Genomic DNA, 22266 nt, shown 5'->3' on the forward strand with positions numbered 1-22266 from the left:
TAATTAAATTCAAATGTAGGAACATTTCCTATTCCTGTATCAATACAATGAGGACAATGACCTAACACTGTTGTATTGCAACATGCAGTAGTGTCCAAAAGCCACCCCCTTATTTCTTTATATTCTGCTAGGAAAATGGGTGCAATGAACCATTTGCAAGCATACATGGAAATACAGGATGTAACGCAAAAACAGTTGTAGTACTTTAATGCTCAGCACAGCCTGAAGTATTTTAGGCAGCTTTTAAGTACCGGTAGTCTTCAGGAATAGAAGGACACTCAAAGCTCTTCTTTGGATGAGAAAAAATGATGCAACTGTAGCTGTAGTATTGATTCTGATATAGTGCAGGCCTGAGCCTGACTTGTAATGCACACTGGCAGAGCAGTTACTGCAAATAAATCCAGATGTGGCCACCAGGAACATCATGGAAGCCTTTTGTGCTTAAACATAAAAACCACGTCGTGGGGTATGAACCCAAAGAGAAGAAAAACAGGATGTCTGTGTTTGCAATTATACTGAAGAACAAGCTGTTTTCTAGTTTGGGAAATTGACTTCGGCTGTGATCTTGCAATACTGTCTGTGGCTTTTTCCTGTTGAAATATAATACACTGCTCTTCTTTATTCAAGTGGGTGTCAAATTCTTATTAAGCTGTAAAGCAGTGTCACTGCTGAGCACTACTGCTGCTCATCCCTTTAAGTCTGTATACAAACAAAAGTCAATGACTGTAACTTTGTTATTATTGCATGCTGTAGTACCTAAGAGTACGCATGTTCTTAGTGTTTTCTATCATTTCAGTGTCCTGAATGGTTCTAGGAATCCTCACAATAACAAACAGTGCTTTATAGAGGCTGTAACAACAATTACATGCAAAGCTGCCTCTGTAACTGTGCAGCTGCGTTTCGTTTTAACGTTATTCTACCTAAAATCATGTCTCACTAATGCATTACTATGTTCTCTGTATGTAGTGTACTAACTCACTGCGTCACTGTATTCAGATGTGTTTTCTTGCTTCTGTGGACATAAACACACTCAGATGGTTTTTGTGGTAATGACTGGCATGTGTCTGATCCTGCCACTAACACACGACTCTGAATATTCACAACGTCAGGAGCCTAAGCACCATCCGGCCTGGTTAGAACCTGAAAGGAAGACTGCCTCTTTTTGAAAAGTGTTGTCTTTTCTTGTGTGTGTGTTTAGCCTCATGCTTTTGAATGTTCAAATACTGGCCCAGAGAAGAACAGACCACTATTGAGTTAAAGCCTGGTCACCAGGCACTCCCAAACAAGCTCCCTCACCAGACCTAGCATCAGGATGGGGTCTCCACCGGTGTCCCTGGGTATCTCCAGTAAGGTTTATATATTCAGAAATCAGTTTATGGACTGATTTCAGATTTTGAGTTGCACTTAGTCTGACCCCTCACCCAGGACCATTTGCCCTGACAACATTGCTCCTGAAATCTAACATCTCATCACAATAAGGTGAGTCCTGACACATACAGGGTCTCCATCAAAAGGAATCATCTAAGGTGCATTAGGCATCTGATCAGGACGCCTAATGCATCCTGCATTGGAGTCTTAGATGAGGCGTTTTGGGCTTGTCCCACAGATAGGAGACCATGGGAGACCAGGGCAGGATGGGAAGATTATGTGTGATGACTGGCCTGGAAACCAAATGGTAGAAGTGCTGGAAGAGGCAGCTGGGGAAAGTGAGGTCTGGGCATGTATGGTTACTACCCTATGACCCAGACCTGGATAAATGATTGGTATTTAAAAATGCTTGTTGATATGTTTTTAAGACACATCAATAAAATATATTTTGCACATTTATGCTATTAGACTCTGGAGCTCCCCCATGTTCAACGTGATTCACTTACCAAAACAAAAAAGAAGTGCAATAAACAATCTGAGTGAATTTGACAAAGACAGTTGGTGATAGCAACAGATATTAACATTATTGTTAAATGAAAAATTGTGTTTTTTTTGCAAAGATTATCATCATGTACACAAAATCTGATACATGATTACAATTTTCATTTTTAATGTATGCTGTGATTAGTTAGTGCTCATTTAAAAGTTTAGGAATTGTTGTGCCCATGGTGCAGTTGTCATTGAGATTTCCTTTGAGAGGAAACATGACATGTAGAGTTTTTATGAAATGACAGAGACTAACAAGAGCTCAACTACAATAGGCTCATCCCAAACTGGATTTTTTATTCTATTAAAGCCACAACTTTAAAAAAACTAAAAATGTTTCCTCTTGTACCCGTTGTGTGAATTCTGTGGTAAACATGTTGCCCCATGTGATTTGATCTGTGAAGGAGAACGAGAAATGCATGCCACTTTCTTCATTTACGGTTTCTCTCGGAAACACTTTCTAAGACACTATGTCAAAATTTAGCTTTGTTCTTACATACACATACAATTTTACTTTACATTTCTGGGGGCAGACATTTAATTTGGTTATTAGCTTTCTAGGGATTTTTGTTTGTTTGTTTGCTTTTGTGTGTGTTTTGCCATTTCACTTTTTTTATCAAGCTTTTTTCCAGGATGGGATAATGTTTATATTTCTACAACTGCATATTTTGGAAGATTTTGCTTCTCTATGTACAAACTGCTTCCAGCACTGTTGCACAGTACAACAATGCAATGCCTTTCAGTGGTTTCAACAACTTGATGCAGTTAGAGCAATGCAGTTCAGTGTAATACTTTAACCTTTCAGTATTTACAATCAGAATTGGTGGGGTGGAGCACTTTCCTCTCTACATGTTTCAACATCAGCAACTTCCCCCTATAAGAAACACGACAGAGCAGGATCAGTGGTGAGAAACTTGGACTTCTGGATGCTAATTTCTCTCTCCTAATGATGACTCTCCTGCACACTGTCCTTGCTCTGGTCCTCAGCTGGACAGGTCTCTCTTCAGTCCTGTACATTTTCAGTACTGGACTGTTTACTGTGGTTGCACTTTGGACTGCGAGGCTGCTGCTGCGGCACGCCTGGTACACTCACAAGTTGTCCTGTTTCAGCAAACCACAGACACGTTCATGGCTGTTGGGCCATCTTGGGAAGGTACGACACGCAGCAATCATCTAGATTTTTATGATCTACTTGACATATTTATCTCTAAATCGTAACATAACTGTAGAGTTCCGAATTAAACAGGGTTTACTTTCTGTTGCAAAATATCACCATTATTTCCTCTTCGACTGTTTTAAACACCGCAAAACTTTAAATTTTGTTTCGGGATGAAACATTTTAGATGCAGAGCACAGAAGAAGGTCTTCAGCGGGTGGATGACCTGGTGCAGACATACAAACACTCCTGCTGCTGGTTCCTCGGTCCTTTCTATCATCTGGTCAGACTCTTCCACCCTGACTACGTCAAACCTCTGCTTATGGCACCTGGTAGGGTAAAACACCAACAGTCAGTCAGTATTAAACCACATTTCCAAAGCTTTTGTTCTTCTCTCACATCATCTGTTATTTACTTTTTTCAGCCAGCATCACAGTGAAAGATGAACTCATTTATCACAATCTACAGCCATGGCTGGGTAAGTCAGACATTTCAGCTTTTCTCATCCATGGTTGCAAGATAGGATCACTGTCAAATTTTTTTAAATTACGCAGTCTTAATAGAACATAGGAAATACAGGAAAGAATTATTCCTGCAAACTCTCTTTTTTCTCTCAGGAAACAGTGTGTTGATCAGTAACGGAGAGGTGTGGTCTCGCAAGAGGCGGCTGCTCACTCCAGCTTTTCATTTTGATATTTTGAAGAGCTACATTGCCGTTTTTAACTCCTCAGCTAAAACCATGCATGTAAGAGACACACAGGCACACATACAGATACACAAAACATGCTAATTTTAGTTTTTACTGACATATTTAGACAAGCAAACACTTGAAACCTTTAAAAACTGCATATGGTTAAACTGATACAGCAATGAGGAAAATTAGGTTTCCAGTTAACTTCAGGTTACAAATTAAGTTAATTGAAGGTTACCCATAATCTTCTTATGGCCTCTGACAGTGGCCTCCTCTCTGTGCTTATCCTGCTAGACCTCAATGCAGCATTTGATACTGCTCACCATAATATTTTGCTACAGAGATTAGAACATGCCCTTTTTAAAAAAATTTTTTATTTTTTTTTAGACTTTACAGTGTGACTGTATTTATTCAGGGTCAGGACAAGATCTCATTTCAGATTTCAGAACTCCTTTACAACGTTTGTGTAATGTTTTCTTGAATAGCTTCTGAAGGACGGTTTTGATTCAAGTTATCAAAAGTTCCTGTTTGGGAAATTGTGAATACAACTTTTGTTTTCTTTTACAAATTACACGTGCACAGCTCTTATATTTGAGCTTCTCTGGGTGATGGCAGTCAGACTTTTGTTGCTTTCATCTTGCTCATGACAGATTTGTGTTGCACAAGAATGTTTGACACTGTATGTTTCGTCCTCACTGGTAGGTACCCATTACTACACATCACAAAGAGCATGTATAGAGGCGCTGCGCACACAAGCACACAACAGCAGTGACAAAACTGCGTACCCCAGAGGTTCCCGTTGCCACATTTCTCATTATATCAAGCCGTGCGAAGCTCACTTTGTATGGAGTTGCTATGGTTACTTGTTAGATCCAGCTGGTTATAGATTTTATATTTGTGTATTGTTTTATTTATATATTTTAATATTATATTATGATATTTTCCAGTATTGTCAAAAACGTATGCTTATCATGCACAGAGCAGGTGCTGTAAATTATATACCATATGAATCACACACCACATATGATTTGTTTCCATGCTTATGCTCACACCTTTATCCTGTTAATCCCTCCTTGTTTCCGTTTTCAGGACAAGTGGTGCCGACTTGTAGCAGAAGGCAAAACTAATCTGGAGATGTTTGACCACGTCACTCTGATGACTCTGGACAGTTTACTGAAATGTGCCTTCAGCTACGACAGCAACTGTCAGCAGTGAGATCAGCCACTTACTTCAACTGATATCTCCCATTTTTGTTGTAGTTGTCAGTTTCTAAGAAGATTGTCCCTCCAGGTCTTCCAGTGAGTACGTGTCAGCCATAGTGGAGCTCAGTGACCTGATAATAGAGCGTAGAGAAAAAAATATTTTACACCACTGGGACTGGATTTACTGGAAGACTCGGCAGGGGGAACGATTCAAACAAGCCTTAAACACAGTACACAGGTAATAATCTGACCTTCTGACATTCTGCAGCTGAGTTACACAAGTCACATAGAAGGCTGCAATTGTGATGACACATTGTTACTCCCAAATGGTGAAAACTAAAGTGTTACTGTCCTTTATGTTGCTTATCTTCTTTTCCTTGTGCAATACTGTTGAAAAAAAATCTATTTAAATCTAATGTTCTAGATACTTTTGATGCTGTAATATTCTTGAATAGTAACTTGTAATTATGTCTAATGAACTGTTGAGTATGGTAAAGGCAGGCTAGTGATGTAAACCGCTGCATTCTGGTTTACAGGTTCACTAGGGATGTGGTTGAGAAGCGCCGCACCCTCCTTAACCAACAGAGGGAGACAGAAGCACAATCTGAAATTGCTCCAACAGCCCAGAAGAGGAAAGATTTTGTAGACATCCTGTTGTTGACAAAGGTAGGGTGGTACTCAACTTTAATAGAAAGCGACTGAAAGAAAATGAGCCGGGCTGAGCCGAGTAGATACCAGGAGGAGGTAGTAGTGGAAAAAAGGAGTGTATAGAGCCATTTTTAATTGAAATACTGCACCGGCTTAAGTGTCTCTTAAATAAGGGGTTGTAACATGTAGATGATTCATAATGAGGAAATTTCAACATAGCCAGACTTTCTCTGCATTAGCTGACTTCACATAATACTAGATGTCAAAATCTCACAGAGGTGAAAAATAAATTACCTGGAGTCATATTTAGTTTACTACTTCGTGCACTTTTGCTGCTGCTGTATATTTCATACAGCTGCACATTAAAGTTAAAACTTTTCATACATTTAAACATTAAAAGTTACTCTGTGTATATATATGTATACACTCATGTTTAAAAATTATTAAATCAACAAGGCACTTTGTTCACATTGTACTACATTAACTGTTTATTAAAACCTCTTTGCAGAAAAATTCAATCTTTCACTTCATTCTACCTGCATGAAGAATGTATCATAGCAAATCTCACAGCAAAATATTAGTTGTTGGATCTCTACATTTTCCCCGTGTGTTTTAGCATGCAGCACAGTTTCTGCTGCTTTGGGAGTAAGACAATATTTAGATGACACATATCTTTGGCCAAATGGAATTCAACTGTATTGATTTCACTGCATATTCTTCGAGCTGGTTGGATATATAGATGTGCTATACAGGCTCACTCTTATGGGCATCTGAGTGGGTCCTGGATAAGTCCTTTTAGTGACCAGTGACTTGTTTTTCTTGGCCTCCGCATATTAATTATCCTGCAGTTTGTGGTGTGTTTTCAGGCAGTTATATAATAATACCCTTTCCATATGATATGTTCTTGGTTAAGCTTCTGTTCATGGATGTAGTGTTTTAGGCTACATCCAGATGAACAAAATCAACCTTTTGGGATTTAATTAGCTGGATTATTGAGTATGCATCAGTTATTCGCTTCCAGAGCCATTATATTTGAACTATTACTGAGACAGCTCTGAAATAATCATGTAGAACTGATCTATATGTGGAATTCTGTGCAGACAGAGAACCTCCACCAGTCATTAGTGGCCTGGAACAGGTGATGGTATGGACCTTCCACACATATGCGTAAACTAAGTGAAAGTGTGTAGGAAGATGGTGTTGGGGACACTTTGAAATTGGCCACAGTGTAGGTAAATAGTTAGAAGTGAAACAGGGCATTTTAACATTGATCTCAAAAAGGCCTTCGACACAATCAATCACTCAATTTTATTGGATAAATTGGAAAGATATGGTATTTGAGGGAAAGCTGGTAACTGGTTAAAAAGTTACCTAACAGGTCGGGAACAATATGTTAGCATAGGGCATTACCATTCAGAGAAACTTGGTATTACATGTGGTGTTCCCCAAGGGTCAGTGTTGGGACCAAAACTTTTCAATGTATACATAAATGATATTTTTGATGTTTCTCAAGTACTTAAACTCATACTGTTCGCAGATGACACCAACATATTTTTCAGTAGCGATGATTATACTGATCTTGTAATGACCGTAAACAGGGAGCTAAAATTAATAAAAAAAATGGATGGACATAAATAAATTATCATTAAATATAAATAAAACTAAAGCAATGTTTTTTGGTAATTTAAAATATAATGTAGAATTACCAATTATCATTGAAGGTGTACCAATTGATAATGTGAGTGAAAACAAATTTTTGGGAGTCGTAATTGATAATAAAATTTCATGGAAACCCCACGTCAGACACATAAAAACCAAAATTTCCAGAAGCCTCGCAGTTTTGAACAAAGTGAAACAATTCCTTGATAAAGATGCACTTCGTACTCTGTACTGTACCCTGGTTCTTCCATATCTTACATATTGTGTGGAAGTGTGGGGAAACACATATAAAAATACAACTAATCCATGAGTCACAGTACAGAAACGAGCACTGCGTATTATTCACAAGGCTGGTTATCTAGATCATACTCACAAACTCTTTCTTCAGGCAAAGTTACTTAAATTCCAGGATCTGGTTAATTAACATATATGTACATGTGTGTGTAGATATATATATATGTATGTGTGTTTGTTACTTGTAGTTATTACTGCCTGTTACCTGTGGTAATGCAATTTATAATTTATATATTCTGTATTCAGTTATGAAGGCTCTAATTGTTGTTTGCGAGCTGCCGTTTAGATGCTTGTATCTGCCCGGGGCTGTTGATGGGTCTGTATGCAATGATGGGCGTAGCTGCGGGAAGTTTGTTTTTTTTGTTGATGAGTGAGTATAGGGGTGGGATTTAATAAGTTTTCTTCGTCCCACTCCTTTTTCAGGCAATTTTTGTTTTTTGTTTTGTGCATTTTATGTTCAATATAGGTATTTGTTGTGCCTGAAAATGAACAAATAAATGAAATGAATGAAATGAAATGAACATGCATTACATTTTTGGCACTGCATTAGTTGCAAGATGTCTGTGTGTTGAAGGATGAAGATGGGCAAGGACTAACGGACGAGGAAATGCAGGCTGAGGCCAACACTTTCATGTTTGCAGGTGACATGTTACAGTAACATCTGTGGTCACACATAAAAATTACACCATAGTGGTAACTGCTGCTGTATACTCTAGGATGTCTCTTTAAAGCTGCAGCTCATAGTTTGCTGTCATTATCCTCACACTTTGCAAATCTTCCTTCTTCTCGGGCAGGTCATGACACAACAGCCAGTGCCATCTGCTGGACGCTTTATAATTTAGCACGCCATGAACACTATCAGGAAAAATGCAGACAGGAAGTGATGGACCTGATAGAGGGACGAGATGGACAAGAAATCCAGTGGTCAGAAAATACAAATGCCAGCAACATTATTGGTAGTTTCAGATGTTTACATGTGAATTTTATCTCAGTGCCCTGACATGACTTGATCTTAAGGGAGGATCTGTCCAACCTTCCCTTCACCACCATGTGCATCAAAGAGAGCCTCAGACTCCACTCTCCTGTGCAGGCTGTAACACGGAGTTACACCCAGGACATGGTGCTGCCAGGAAACCGAACAGTCCCAGCAGGTGAGGGGGGAAACTCTCTTTCAAGATTTTCAAATAGACTTAGGAGATTCAAGAGCTGTGTCTTGTCATAAATCATGCTTTAGCTTTCATTTGTGAGACAGTACTTTAAGGGATACTATTTAAGGAGAGATTACTATATATTAGTTCCAGTTTTTAATGTCAAGTTACACACTTAATGAGAGAAGCTGATAACGAATAAATGTTGAAGTTGTAAAAGGAAAGTTTAAGCTTTAACTAACTCAACTAATTGTTTCTTGTAAACCAGGTACAATCTGCTTGGTAAGCATTTATGGAACACACCATAACCCCACTGTTTGGACAAACCCACATGTAAGCACTTAGTAAGATCATCTTAATTTTTGATACAAATCTGTCATATTTAATCTTTGTCATTTGCTCTCTAACCAGGAATATGATCCCCAGCGATTTGACCCAAGCAACAAAAAGAGCCAAACCTCTCATGCCTTCATCCCCTTCTCCTCAGGCCCCAGGTTCAGTTTCAGAATTATTCCCAACAGTACAACTAGGAAATGTTTTGGTAGCAAAATAACAAGTATATTTTAACAGGAACTGCATTGGTCAGAAATTCGCCATGGTGGAGCTCCGTGTTGTTGTGGCGTTGACCCTGCTCAGGTTTCGACTGACCCCAGGAGTGAATCCTGAACTCGGGAGCAGCAGAGTTCGCCGTCTCCCCCAACTCGTCCTGCGTGCGGAGGGAGGCCTGTGGCTGCAGCTGGAGCCTCTGAACACGCCCACATAGCAGGAGCAGTCAGATGAATGAGCCAATAAGATGATATAGTAACTTGTGTTTTTGAGAAAAGAGTAAAGAAAAGATCAGCCAGGAAGTGAAACTTAATGCAGTATCTACGTCGATGCCCACTGACAAACGTTATCTATCTGCAGTAACTTTTTGGTGTCTTTATCTAATATAGGCAAATGCAATAATAACCATGCAACTCTTTAATGTACCTCTCAGACCGTAATTAGCAGTTTGGTTTTGAGGTTTCATACATTAATATAAGGGCTAAAATCTTCTTGTCAGAAATCGACATTTAACTGGGCAAATAAAAAAATTATCTTCTTTAACATAAAAAGAAACATAGCATTCACAATTTTGTTTCCTTTCTTACATTTTGGTGGCACAGTTGATCTGTCATAACTTCGATATACTGCAGCTCTATATTTAAGTACTGTTAAGAAAAAAAATAAGTGAATTTCAAAAAAACCTTTTTTTAGATATAAATATACGGCTTTATAGCTTTAACTTTTACCTGCAATATTTTTACATGTGTAAAAATGATTACATTTTAACTATTAATATGATGAAATGTTCCTACAGCACAACTGATCAACCTTAGAGTTGCAGAAAAGTACTGTTATTATAATGTAATTGTATGTCAATTCTCCTACATGGCAGTCTTATTTAATCATAAAAATTACATACCACCCTTAAAAGTCAAAATGCTCTTAAATACTGTAAAACTAGCATCTGGGTTTGTAATTATAACAATCTACTGTTCATTGTTGATTCTATCAACTGTTATTGATATAATTTATTATTTATAACTTTATGTAAGAAATCGTGGTATTTAATAAAAATTTTTTTTAAAAATAAGTTATTCCAACCTACAAAGTTTAAAATGACGTTTTATTTAAAAAATTAAAAAATGTTAATGTTATTAAATGTTATTGGTATTGTAATCACATGCACATGTAATTACATTGCTAACTACAAATCTTATCAAATCAGACTGGATTCCATATAAACACTGAAAGTTACATTTAATATTAGCTTTGGTTTGTTTGATACTATCATAACAGTGCAGTAATACGGCATAGCATTTTGATTTTTATATAAACATTTACCTACTTAAACATTATAGAGTTACGAAATTCAGTTTTCCAATGACAGCTTTTAAACACACTTCCTGTGTCTCAACATTTAATCCTTTTTTTTAATCCTGTTTGTCATCCTTCACCAGGTACAAACTATAAATGGCCTGTTTCCTTCCTCCAAATTTTTTCCTTATTGCTGCCTATTGGATGAAACTTTTCAATTTCCAATCACATCATTTCAGATCTTGTCGAGGTTGCGCGGCAGAGTACCAGCACTAACACTGCTTCTGTTAAGAACTAAGATACAAAATGTTTTGACTGATTGGTGGCACAATTTTCTCAATATAACCCTTTCACTTCTGATATTTTTCAATAAAAAAAAGTACAAAAATATTGATATTTTTAGTGTTACATAACTGATAGTACTTTAATTATATGAAATTTCAATAGCCATCTGTAAAATAATATTATGATTGATTGCATTTTAATAATGCAAACCTGTAATTTACATGCAATTGTTCATACTCATTACATTTGTATCTATATATAATCTGTATACAATATACATTTCTGAATCTGGCAACTACTGGACAGTAATTATAGTTTTCAAAGATAATTATATCTGCAAAATTCTGCAAAGATGTAACAGAAGAAAAATGTAAAATTACAGATTTTTTTTTACAGCGTATACAAGAACTCTATAAGAATTTTGTTTGCGTTTTGTTGATGTACTGTAAAAAAAACAAAAACAGTTTTGCACTAGCACAGGTTACAAAAATGCCCAGAACACAATACTCCCAGTCCTCCCAGTTCCAGTTTTGTTTTTGGTTTGTGTCCAGATAAATTGACAATGTGAAAAATGCAAGCATGTATTCTGCTTCAAAATGTATTCATAGCTGTAAATCCAATAAATCAAAAGACAAACAAAGATTGCTGGAGGAAGAAAGTTTATTCTGCTATATTCAATGTTTCCCAAATTCTTACACTTCCAAAATAAATCCTTTAATTTCCAGAATTAACTGAACATAGCCACATAATTAACATTTAGATAAATGTTACTTCCAAGTAAAGAGGCACAAATAGCATCACTTTCAACTTTAATTCTTCCACGCATCAAGGTGTACAGGTTTTCCATTGTTACACGTTATCACCTGAAGTTTGGTTTCAGTGTACTTGTATGAACAAGGGTTCTTGCTCGATTGTTTACATTTAATAACGTCATACTCTCTGGGGATGAATCCTGTGTTTGTTTTTACACACACAGTCAGAACTGATTCCAAATACTCTTCTTTGATGAAAGTGTTTTTCTCCTTGCATTCATTTCTGCCATTGATGTTTTTCATCATTTGATCACAGGAGCCCTTTCTCACAACGATATGTTTAGTTTTGAGCTTGTCATCAGTTTTACAGAGCACAGCAGGAGAAAACAGCACCAGGAGCAAACAGGCACATTGAAACCTCATGATCCCCTGATAAAGAAAACAGAGCATTTACATTAATATTTCCTCATTCTTGTTACTGGTGTAGTAGATCTGTCATAAATTTGATATAGTGCACATCAACTGGATGACACTGATCACATTTTACTTTGGTTTTATCTGAAAATGTGTAGATTTACAGTAAAACAGTGTTGAGCCTCCATCAAAATGTTTGCGTTTATTTGATGCTCTGTAATAACAGAGCCACAGAGACACTGCTTTTGCTAAATGCAGTTTCACATACAAAAATATCGGTTACCCAGCACTCTACCTTTTTTTGTTTTTGCTTGTAGTTGTTTGGTTAACTCGCAGTGGCTCAGGAATGAGTTGGTAATCTGCAAAGTGGAGCAGAATCAATAATTCAGACTTTGGTATTCAACACACGTCTTTACACCTGTGTGTGAACTTCAGTTAAGAGTTTTGTCTATCAATGAGTTTCTTTCCTATAATATATGATAAATGAATGTTCTTACCAAACATGAAGTGAAGACTGAAGACCAACAGATATTATATTTTACATTTACAAGTCATAGTTTGCCTTTGTCAGAGCGTAGACTCTGTGCACTTCCGCTTTTATACATAAAAGCACAAACATCTCAGATAATTATTTGCATCACTTTTGCAACCTTCCTGAGACGCTTTAGCACTTCTCTATTTGTGATTAGGAAACAATGCAACTGTCACAACAAATGACCACAACAGCTTGTAGACACAGTTTGCTATTCAAAGCTGGTTTTACATTAAACAAGGTATTCCTGCATGTTTGTCGGCCAAACTGTGACAGCACTTTTTCACAGCACTATATTTATATAACTGATGATTTATACAGTTTGTGCACACTCTGCTAACATATCTGGTGCAACAACAGATGAACTATGATGTGGCATTTATTCTGTGACTGACAGACTTGTGAAATGTTTTGACAGTTTGCTCATATTTCCGCATTTTAAACCAGAAGACCAGTTGCACTTGTGGCCACAGGCATGACTCTAACATGACACGTATCTCTATACTTCTGAATATATCTACAATTTATAATTATTCTGCCACACAATATATACATCAAATAATATTCTGCCAGTCTGCTAATAAACTATTTGCACATCTCTGTTGTCTCTCCTGTATATGACAGACATCTATCTAATGTAGGTCAAGGTACACTGCATATCATATAGTATATGCTCGAAAAGCTAAAAACAAAATAGAAGTAATACACTTTTAGATTGTCTGAGGACACTAAACCTTTAGATTTTTGATCAAAACATGTTCCAGTTAAATATTTTTGATTATTCTTATTTATTTGGGAGTAACAATATGTAGTGACAGTTAAAGTTCAACTTATCAAGATGCCAAATGTCCCAGTATTAAAGTCTTGTGTTAGAAGTTTCATGATTTTAGTTTCTTGTATTATTAATTACACTTTATACACACTGTGGCCCCATTAAAGACTGATTTGGCCATGGTAAATTCAGATGAAACATTTCAAAGTTCATATTCACTCAGCTGTAATGTACACATGACTTATTTTGCCATTACCTATTTAGAGATGGCACGATACCACTTTTTTATGTCCGATACCGATACCGATATCATAAATTTGGATATCTGCCGATACCGATATGAATCCGATATAGTGTTTTTTAATCAACAAAACTTGTTTTTTTTAATATCTTGCTGCATTTTGTATAAGTTCATACTCAAGTTTAAAACAACAACTACACTAAAGCTATTCTGTTATACCTGTATGCAAAAAAAAATGTTTCATAGTTCAGCAATACTGATCAATCTAATAAACTTAAACCTACACCATCCTCCCTATTCTGGTATTTTAAAGAGTACTTAGCGTAAATATTAAGCAACCTAACTAATAGGGTTCCAACTCCCAGCAACAAAAATAAATAAATAAAAAATGGGGAACCACCCCTCACGCTCCACCTCATGATGCTTAATCGACGTAACCAACCTTAATTTGATGCAGTGTGAAAAAAAATGCACAGAAATCAATTATTTTTCAAGAAATATTAAATAGATTCAACATCTTTCTTCAACAAAATTGCAGACTGCACAGATGGTACCTTCCCAAAGGAAAAAGTACTATAGCTTACTAGGGTATATATATTAGACTTAATAGTCACTATATACAGTAATTGACTTCTATTCATTTTACATCAAATTAAAACTTTGGCTGTCAGATAATTATTTATTAAAAGCTAGACATTTTAAATGAGAATAAGAAAGAAAAGTATGTCTTTGTGCCCCCTTTTCCCTGTTAATGCCCTGTCGGCCCCCCTGGCTAAACTTTGCTAGATCCGCCCCTGCACAGTTACCAGCGTCAGCTACGTAGAAAAAGATCCTGGTGTAGAAAGTAATATTAAATAAATTGTAACAACAGCTTATCAAGCTTAAACGTGCTGCTGTTGTTCAGCCGCTGGTTTCCTCTTTCTGGTGCAAAGTGGGCCAAAAACAAAGACGGACTCGCGACAGAAAAGCTGATCATTAAGCAGTTTCATGATTGAAGTAGCAGCAGGAGAGGCAGTCGCTCGTTAAGCTTAACGCAGGAATGCTTTACATTCAGAGATGGACTTACACACTTGCTTTACTTCTCTCGGGATAACTTTGTCGGAGATGAAATGCCAGGTTGCTAGCGAAGCTCCACATGCTATCCAGACCACCGACAGGTCCCGCATGCCACAGCCGCTCTATCACGTGATGCATACTGCTCCGACGTGCTAACGTTCTGAGGTGAGTTACGGCGTGTTGCAAGTTTTGTGAGGTGCTTTCGTGATATTTAATAGATCGGATTACATTTTTTATTTTTCTCCGATATCCGATCCAGTAATTTAGGTCAGTATCGGACCGATACCGATACGTAATATCGGATCGGTCCATCTCTATACCTATTACAATAGCTTACTGCGGGAAATGGTTAATGCGGTACAGAAGTTTAAAAATAAAGAAAGAAAAGCTAAAGTGGCGAAACTGTTTTGTGACTTCCATCTCTGTAGAGAGATAAGCACCTCTGCATGTCACATGGTCAAAATTCACTGAGTCAATGTCACGTCTGCAGGACGTGTGACTCTTGTGAACACACTGTACACCCCCTGTCTGCAACACCACTGGAGTCTAGAAAACAGCTTTTGTTTTGTTATGATCAGATAAGACATATTTCTCATGTAAACTCATAAAGATGTACATGGTGTGATGATTGACAACATAAAAGGACTTTTTATTTGAGCACTTTGGCCCTTTATGGTTTGCATCATGATAAAAAAATATTTGTTTTAGTTTAAGTCACAAATAATAATAATAATAATGTTAATGTATTAAACCAAATATATATGTGTGTGTTAGCAGAGAAGGGCGTAAGTGCATTTCCTTGTTGTGGTCATGTCTCTGTAACTCTGTTGGTTAGTTGTTTATATGCCGTATATGGGCTTAAAATACACACTATGAAATGGACAGGAAGTGTGGGTGCTAAACTGTTGCTCTGCATACCACAGGAGTAGGGCAGGAGCTGCACAGAGGAATCAGGGTTCTTTCTCCCTTGGCTGTTTTGTTTGACTTTTTGTTCCTTTTTTGGTGATTTTCATCTTTAAGCAGGTCAGTCTTTGAACTTGTTATATTTTACCATTTTGCCTTTGTGTAACCTTTTGCTAGTGGGTAATAACATTTCCGTAGGCCTTTTGGTTATAAACACTGATATCTGAAAAATGTACATCATAAAACTGCATGAATACAATGTTTTTAGTCCATCATTAATGATAAAACTATAATAATAATGGCAGTTGCATTTTGTTAGTACTAAGATTGACCAGAATCGACAGGATTAAAAAAGATTACATCAGAGGGACAGGTTTTGGAGACAAAGCTGGAGAGGGCTGGTGTGACAGATGAGGATGGTAAGGATAGGATGATAACTAAAGCGAACAGCTGAAAGGGGAAGAAGAAGACTAGAAGTTGTATACAAAAAAAGTATTACATTAATTAAGTAATATCCTTGGAATGCTTCAGAGTTAAAGAAAACAAAAGTAATAGTGTCTCAGTGAATTTGTATATCTGATAAATGACCTCCATAACTTACACACAGAGCTGTTTGTGAAAATAAGTGACTCGTTGTTGTTGGATGTTGTTCAAGTCATATATCTCACATACACAGCTGACTTTAGTGGTTACTTTGCTTTTGTTAAAGTTAAAGAGTCTATCAGCAGGTCACTGTGTAATGTATTTACTATGATTCAACCATATTCATCAGATTGAATCTAAAAATACATCTTTACCATCTGGTGCTTCAGACGACCAGCTTATGTCCACCGCAGATTAACCAACCAACCCGTTCTCAGTCAAGTCACAAAACTAAGTAATTCAGCAAGTTTGCATTACAAAAATTTAGTATATTATAAAAAGTTTGTTTTGTTTTCTTCTTTTTCTGTACTTACTGTTATAGTGTACTAAAAAGGTCCTATTTTTCTTGTAATTCCACAAAAATGTAAACAAAAATTCAGAAAGTTAATTTCCCAGAGTATTGTGTTGGATGTCATTTACTCAGAAAATGTTTTTTTTATTATGACTGTTTAAACAATATTATATTTTTTTTGTTCTACAGACAACTGCCCACTAAAATCAAAACTTTAAAGAGGACAGACTAATGTAAATGTTTGGTTTTTCTTCACCAGGGACTCATGAAGGTTCAATGTGCCTGTTTGCTGCTGCTCTCTGCTGCTGTGCTCTCACAAACTTATAAAGATTTCAAAAGGAAACACATCCTTCCAAGAAAGGGCTCTCATGACTGTAATAACATGATGATAAATGTCAATGACATAAATCAGTGTAAGTCAATAAATACTTTCATGAAAGATAAGGTGACCTTAGTAGTTGCTTTGTGTAGCACTAACAAAAAGGGGTTTGTCACCCACAAATTTGATGTCATTGACTGCATAATGATAAGCAGCAAACCTTGTTTATACCAAATGCTAACACTCAGAAAAAACAAAAGGATAAAATGTGAAAATGGCCTACCTGTACACCTTGAGGCCTGAAGTATCAGGTTTCAATGATGCCTTAAACGGTTCTCTGTCTTTCTGTTTCTTTATCAGTTATATATTTTATTGTGTGATGCTGAATCTGAGTAAATAAGTCACAAAAAGGGTCCCATCAGTCAGACTCTGCCCAAACTTTGCCTGTGCCACAAGCCTTTAATTTTGACCTTCCTTTATAAACATTTACATTTGATTTAATAAAGGCTTTCTAAAACCACAAAATTAACAGATAGAAAGTATGAAATTGTTTGAAATGTGTCTATGAGGAAGCAATATGTTCATAAAAAATGTGAATTTGAACATGTGCTATCTCAAGTATATCATAAAATAGTTTGAAATGTTTAATCACTGTAGGGTCTGTGATTTGGTGCTATATAAATAAAATGTCATTCAATTTAATGCTGTTTTAAATAAACAGTAGAAATTCCTGATTATGTGTGTGTTGCTTGTTGAAGCACTTTGAGTTTGTTGAAGACCATCTCTGAAGATGTCCTTTGGATCAGTTACTATCCTTACATGACATTATCGTGTATAATGTGTGTTTTAACCGTTCTGAGAACATGATTGTGATTGGCAGTCAAAACTACTGTAACAACATTTGTTGATAAGTTAACATTTGCACGTTTTCACTTTTTGATCATCTGGAGATCATTTAACTAAAATAAAAATGTGCAATCTGACAAACCAGGCTCTTGATTTGTCTCTTACATTTTTGTGTTCAGTACTGGCATAATCATAAACTGATGGTGAGACTAATCAAATAGTTATTGTGGTATTAAAATGTAGCACGGGCTACTCAAGTGAAATATCTTCAGATTTTACTTAAACACAATTCTTACATCATTGTTATGTGGATAAATGCTATCTCTGGTATTGCACTAATAGCCATGTTACTGTAATACCTCTACTAGAAGCAGAAGAATCAAATACTCACTTTGGCATTTTACAATAAATGCCAGCTATAGTACACAGAACTGAAGAGTCTAAGGCTACGTCCACACGTACCCGGGTATTTTTGAAAACGCAGATTTTTCTATGCGTTTGCGCCTTTTGTCCACACGTAAACGGCGTTTTCGGTCACTGAAAACTGAGATTTTTAAAAACTCCTGCCAGGGTGGATATTTTCAAAAACTCAGTTTTTGCGTTTACGTGTGGACGAGGAAAACGGAGTAAACGCAGCGTCAAAGGTGTGCGCCTCTTCTGACGTCACACTGTGCGCCACGTTATTGTTTCGGTGAAATTAATTTCTACAATGGCGGACGTAGACAAAATACTGTTACAGAGGAGGCTACCCCCCTCTGTCCCCTTCTGGCTGCCTCTGCCTCAATTTTATCCCACAACTTAGACATTCACATTACTCATACATATAGGATCTTGGGGGTGGGCACGATACACGGAATCCAAATTACCATCAGGGTGTACACCCCACCCCTGGCATCGTTGCCCACCTCTCAATTTTAAATACACGTAGACATTGAGGGCTAGCAGGAGGGACCATGCGCTTACCTGCTGCTCTCTGGCAGGTAGCTCCAAGCCCTCCTGGGTTTTAAATGCACCTTAGAACACACATGCATCAACACTACAATGAGCGGGTGGAGGGAGGTTTGGAGTCTTCTCTCACCCCCGTTCTCTGCGGCCTGCTGGAGCGGGGGGGCTAGGAGGAGGAGTTGGCCGTCCGACTGCGGTCTGGAGTGTGGGGCCTCCCTGCTGCTGCGGAGTCGGGGCGGTCTGCCTCCCCCCACCGCAGGGAAAAGGGAAACACCACCTGGGTCTGGGTGCAGTTCCCCCCTCCAGGGGCAAGGGCACCTAGACCCGGTTTGTAGAGTACGCTTGGGGAGTGTGATCGTGTGTACAGCGTCTCTTTATGTCTGTCTCCACGTTGGTTGAGTGTGGAGTAAGTGCATATGAGAGCATGAGGGTGGGAATGGATGTTTGTATCTGTGTGTGCCTGTATGTCTGTGTCTGTATGTCAGGTTGGGTATCAGACGCCACCTCTCTGGGGACATCTCAGGCCCTCCAAGGTTTGGAGGCCTATCTCCCCCCACCACCACTTCCCCTGCCAGTGGTGGACTCCCTCAGACATCGGTGTGTTGGTGGTTCTTTGTGTCCGGGGATGGGCGTCCAGGTACACACCGGCTCACTCCTTGGCGGCCGCTTATTGGGGCTCGCTCAGGCCACTTCGGAGGTGGGGTGCCCCCGGCCTCTCGGCCTGGGGCTCGGTCACTCAGGCACAGCTGGCTGCCGGCGGAGCTCACGGGCGCGTCACTGCAACCCCCCCTGGCTTCTGCTCCGCGGCTGCTGAGTGAGCCCTCATCTGGGACTCTCCTCAGCTCTTTCTGGGACAGTGGCGCAGCTGCCCCTCTGGTGGTCTTCCTTGGTCTCTTGTGTTCTGGGGGCCTCTGGATGTCTGGAGTTTTGATCTCCTCCATACCTGCTTCACGCCCTGGAGGACGGGGCTGTGGCCCCCCCACACCCTCTAGCAGATCATTACATGAAGGAACCTTTTAAAAAACAAAAAACAAGCGCGTCCATGCTCACAGGTGTACACACGGGTGATCACACCCACAAACTACACCCTTTTTGGCTCCTACCTCAAAGCACACTGTGTTCTGTTGATCTTATGTGCTGCACAATAATGTTTAACATTTAGTATTTACTGTCATATTCCCATATATCATTGTGACGTTGTTTATTCTATTACTCTTGTTCTCTTCTGCTTGCTTTCTTTTTTCTTTCTCAGCAGGTGATCCAGGTGATTGATATATGCATTTTTTTTTCTGCTCATTCTGTTGGTTTTTGTTTTTTGCCCTTCTCCCCCGTCCCTCTTCTCAGCTCTTTCTCTTTCCCTCTTTCTTTCTCCCCTTCTTTCCCCCAGTCAAGTCTGTCCCGTATTCAGCAAGTGAAAATAAAATAAACAATAAAAGGTGAATCAAATGGACCATTACGGCAAGGCTGGGATGGTCAGTTTGGTAAAGTAAATCCGTTGGGCATCTTTCTTTGCCTTTAGACAACAATTCTGAGGGCAAAAGAGCCAAACGGGACAGGCAAAAAAAAAAAAAAAAAGAGTCATTGTAGGTGTGGTTTGGCTCATGCTGCCTGTTGAAGAAGCTGCAGCACAGTCTTTGCCTTTCACTTCTTGCTCCACTTCTGTTGGCTACACAACACTGTTTAGACTGAACATCGACAGAAGCAATTACAACCCAAGCATGGCTGGCAAGTTCGATTCTGGCAGGACAAACGATGATGAGATGAGGATAGTGATGGTGGGGAAGACTGGAACTGGAAAGAGTGCTACTGGAAACACTATTCTGGGCCGTGAGTGCTTTGAATCCAAGTTCAGTCCCATATCTGTGACTGTAGAATCTTTCAAAGGAAAAGCTGCAGTGGATGGACATCGCGTTGCTGTCATTGACACCCCGGGCCTGTTTGATACCAGGGTTGATGAAGAGAAAACTCAGAAAAATACACTCAACAAAAATATAAACGCAACACCTTTGTTACTGCTCCCATTCCCCATGGGATGGACGTAGAGACCTAAAATTCATTCCAGATACACAATATAACCATCCCTCCCAAACAGTGGTCACAAATCAGTCCAAATGTGTGGTAGTGGGCACATCTGCTATATTGAGATAATCCATCCCACCTCACAGGTGTGCCACATCAGGATGCTGATCTGACATCATGAGTAGTGCACAGGTGTACCTCAGACTGCCCACAACAAAAGGCCACCCTGGAATGTGCAGTTTTTTGCGCTATTGGGGGTCTGGGGACCCAGAACCGGTCAGTATCTGGTGTGACCACCATTTGCCTCATGCAGTGCAACACATCGTCGCATGGAGTCTATCAGATTGTCAATTGTGGCCTGTGGAATGTTGGTCCACTCCACTTCAATGGCTGTGCGAGGTTGTTGGATATTCGTGGGAACTGGTACACGCTGTCGTATACGCCGGTCAAGCACATCCCGAACATGCTCAATGGGTGACATGTCCGGTGAGTATGCTGGCCATGCAAGAACTGGGACATTCTCAGCTGCCATCTGCCCTGAACAATGTGAACCATGATTCATCCGTGAAGCGCACACCTCTCCAACGTGCCAGACGCCATCGAATGTGAGCATTTGCCCACACAAGTCTGTTACGGCGACGAGCTGGAGTCAGGTCAAGACCCCGATGAGGACGACGGGCATGCAGTTGAGCGTCCCTGAGACGGTTTCTGACAGTTTGTGCAGAAATTGTTTGGTTGTGCAAACCAATTGTTCCAGCAGCTGTCTGGGTGGCTGGTCTCAGACGATCTTGGAGGTGAACCTGCTGGATGTGGAGGTCCTGGGCTGGTGTGGTTACACGAGGTCTGCGGTTGTGAGGCCGGTTGGATGTGCTGCCATAGTCTCTGAAACGCCTGTGGAGACGGCTTATGGTTGAGAAATGAACATTCAATGCACGGGCGACAGATCTGGTTGACATTCCTGCTGTCAGCATGCCAATTGCACGCTCCCTCATTGCTTGTGGCATCTGTGGCATTTTGCTGTGAGACAAAACTGCACATTCCAGGGTGGCCTTTTGTCGTGGGCAGTCTGAGGTACACCTGTGCACTACTCATGATGTCAGATCAGCATCCTGATGTGGCACACCTGTGAGGTGGGATGGATTATCTCAATATAGCAGATGTGCCCACTACCACACATTTTGACTGATTTGTGACCACTGTTTGGGAGGGATGGTTATATTGTGTATCTGGAATGAATTTTAGGTCTCTACGTCCATGCCATGGGGAATGGGAGCAGTAACAAAGGTGTTGCGTTTATATTTTTGTTGAGTGTAATTTTGTAGTATATTAATATAGAAGGTCTAGTTACATGTGCATAAAAATAGATAGTAGAACTGTCTACTTTTTACTTTCGTACTTTGAGGACATTTCAGAGCCTGTAATTATTCACTTTTGCTCGAGTAAAGAACTTGAATCAGTACTTCAACGTTCAGCATTGGGGCCGGTTAATACTTGGATGGGAAACCTCCTGGGAATACCAGGTGCTGTAAGCTTTTTCACTTCGACACACAAACTGCAGAGGGCGCTGCTGATATCTATTGTAGCTGGAGACACAGTTCAGTAAGACATGGTCAGACTGTATCAGTCCTTACTACAAACCAGGAAGGCAACAAATATTTTTTTCACAGTACTGTAAAACAACACAGAGTTACACA

General features: G+C 39.0%; 1 protein-coding gene and 1 long non-coding RNA gene across 2 annotated transcripts; one reads left to right on the top strand and one right to left on the bottom strand.

Annotated features, from left to right (window-relative positions):
* The first annotated feature begins 2798 nt into the window (after positions 1-2798).
* On the top strand, positions 2799-11436 carry LOC309700334 (cytochrome P450 4F3-like). The gene is made up of 13 exons (XM_082523856.1): positions 2799-3067; positions 3258-3402; positions 3495-3548; positions 3688-3815; positions 4851-4972; positions 5052-5201; positions 5500-5629; positions 8139-8205; positions 8359-8488; positions 8582-8715; positions 8981-9045; positions 9124-9206; positions 9283-11436. Exons 1-13 carry the CDS (start codon positions 2861-2863, stop codon positions 9473-9475), a joined length of 1608 nt encoding a protein of 535 aa, XP_082379982.1. The 5' UTR covers positions 2799-2860; the 3' UTR covers positions 9476-11436.
* Positions 11437-11511: 75 nt separating this feature from the next.
* LOC309700335 lies at positions 11512-12722 on the bottom strand. The gene is made up of 3 exons (XR_014274635.1): positions 12503-12722; positions 12301-12364; positions 11512-12020 (listed from the first exon to the last, which is right to left on the bottom strand). It is a non-coding gene; the product is annotated as an uncharacterized lncRNA (long non-coding RNA).
* Between the last annotated feature and the right edge of the window lie 9544 nt (positions 12723-22266).

Source organism: Aulonocara stuartgranti (assembly GCF_965226115.1).
Source record: "Aulonocara stuartgranti genome assembly, chromosome: 23".
In the NCBI taxonomy this organism is placed as follows: domain Eukaryota; kingdom Metazoa; phylum Chordata; class Actinopteri; order Cichliformes; family Cichlidae; genus Aulonocara; species Aulonocara stuartgranti.

Excerpts from the sequence above, each read along its gene's own strand:
- LOC309700334 (XM_082523856.1), top strand. The coding sequence starts at position 2,861 with ATGATGACTCTCCTGCACACTGTCCTTGCTCTGGTCCTCAGCTGGACA. Across the intron at positions 3,549-3,687 it reads CAATCTACAGCCATGGCTGG|GAAACAGTGTGTTGATCAGT; the intron begins GTAAGTCAGACA and ends TTTTTCTCTCAG. Across the intron at positions 4,973-5,051 it reads TACGACAGCAACTGTCAGCA|GTCTTCCAGTGAGTACGTGT; the intron begins GTGAGATCAGCC and ends TTGTCCCTCCAG.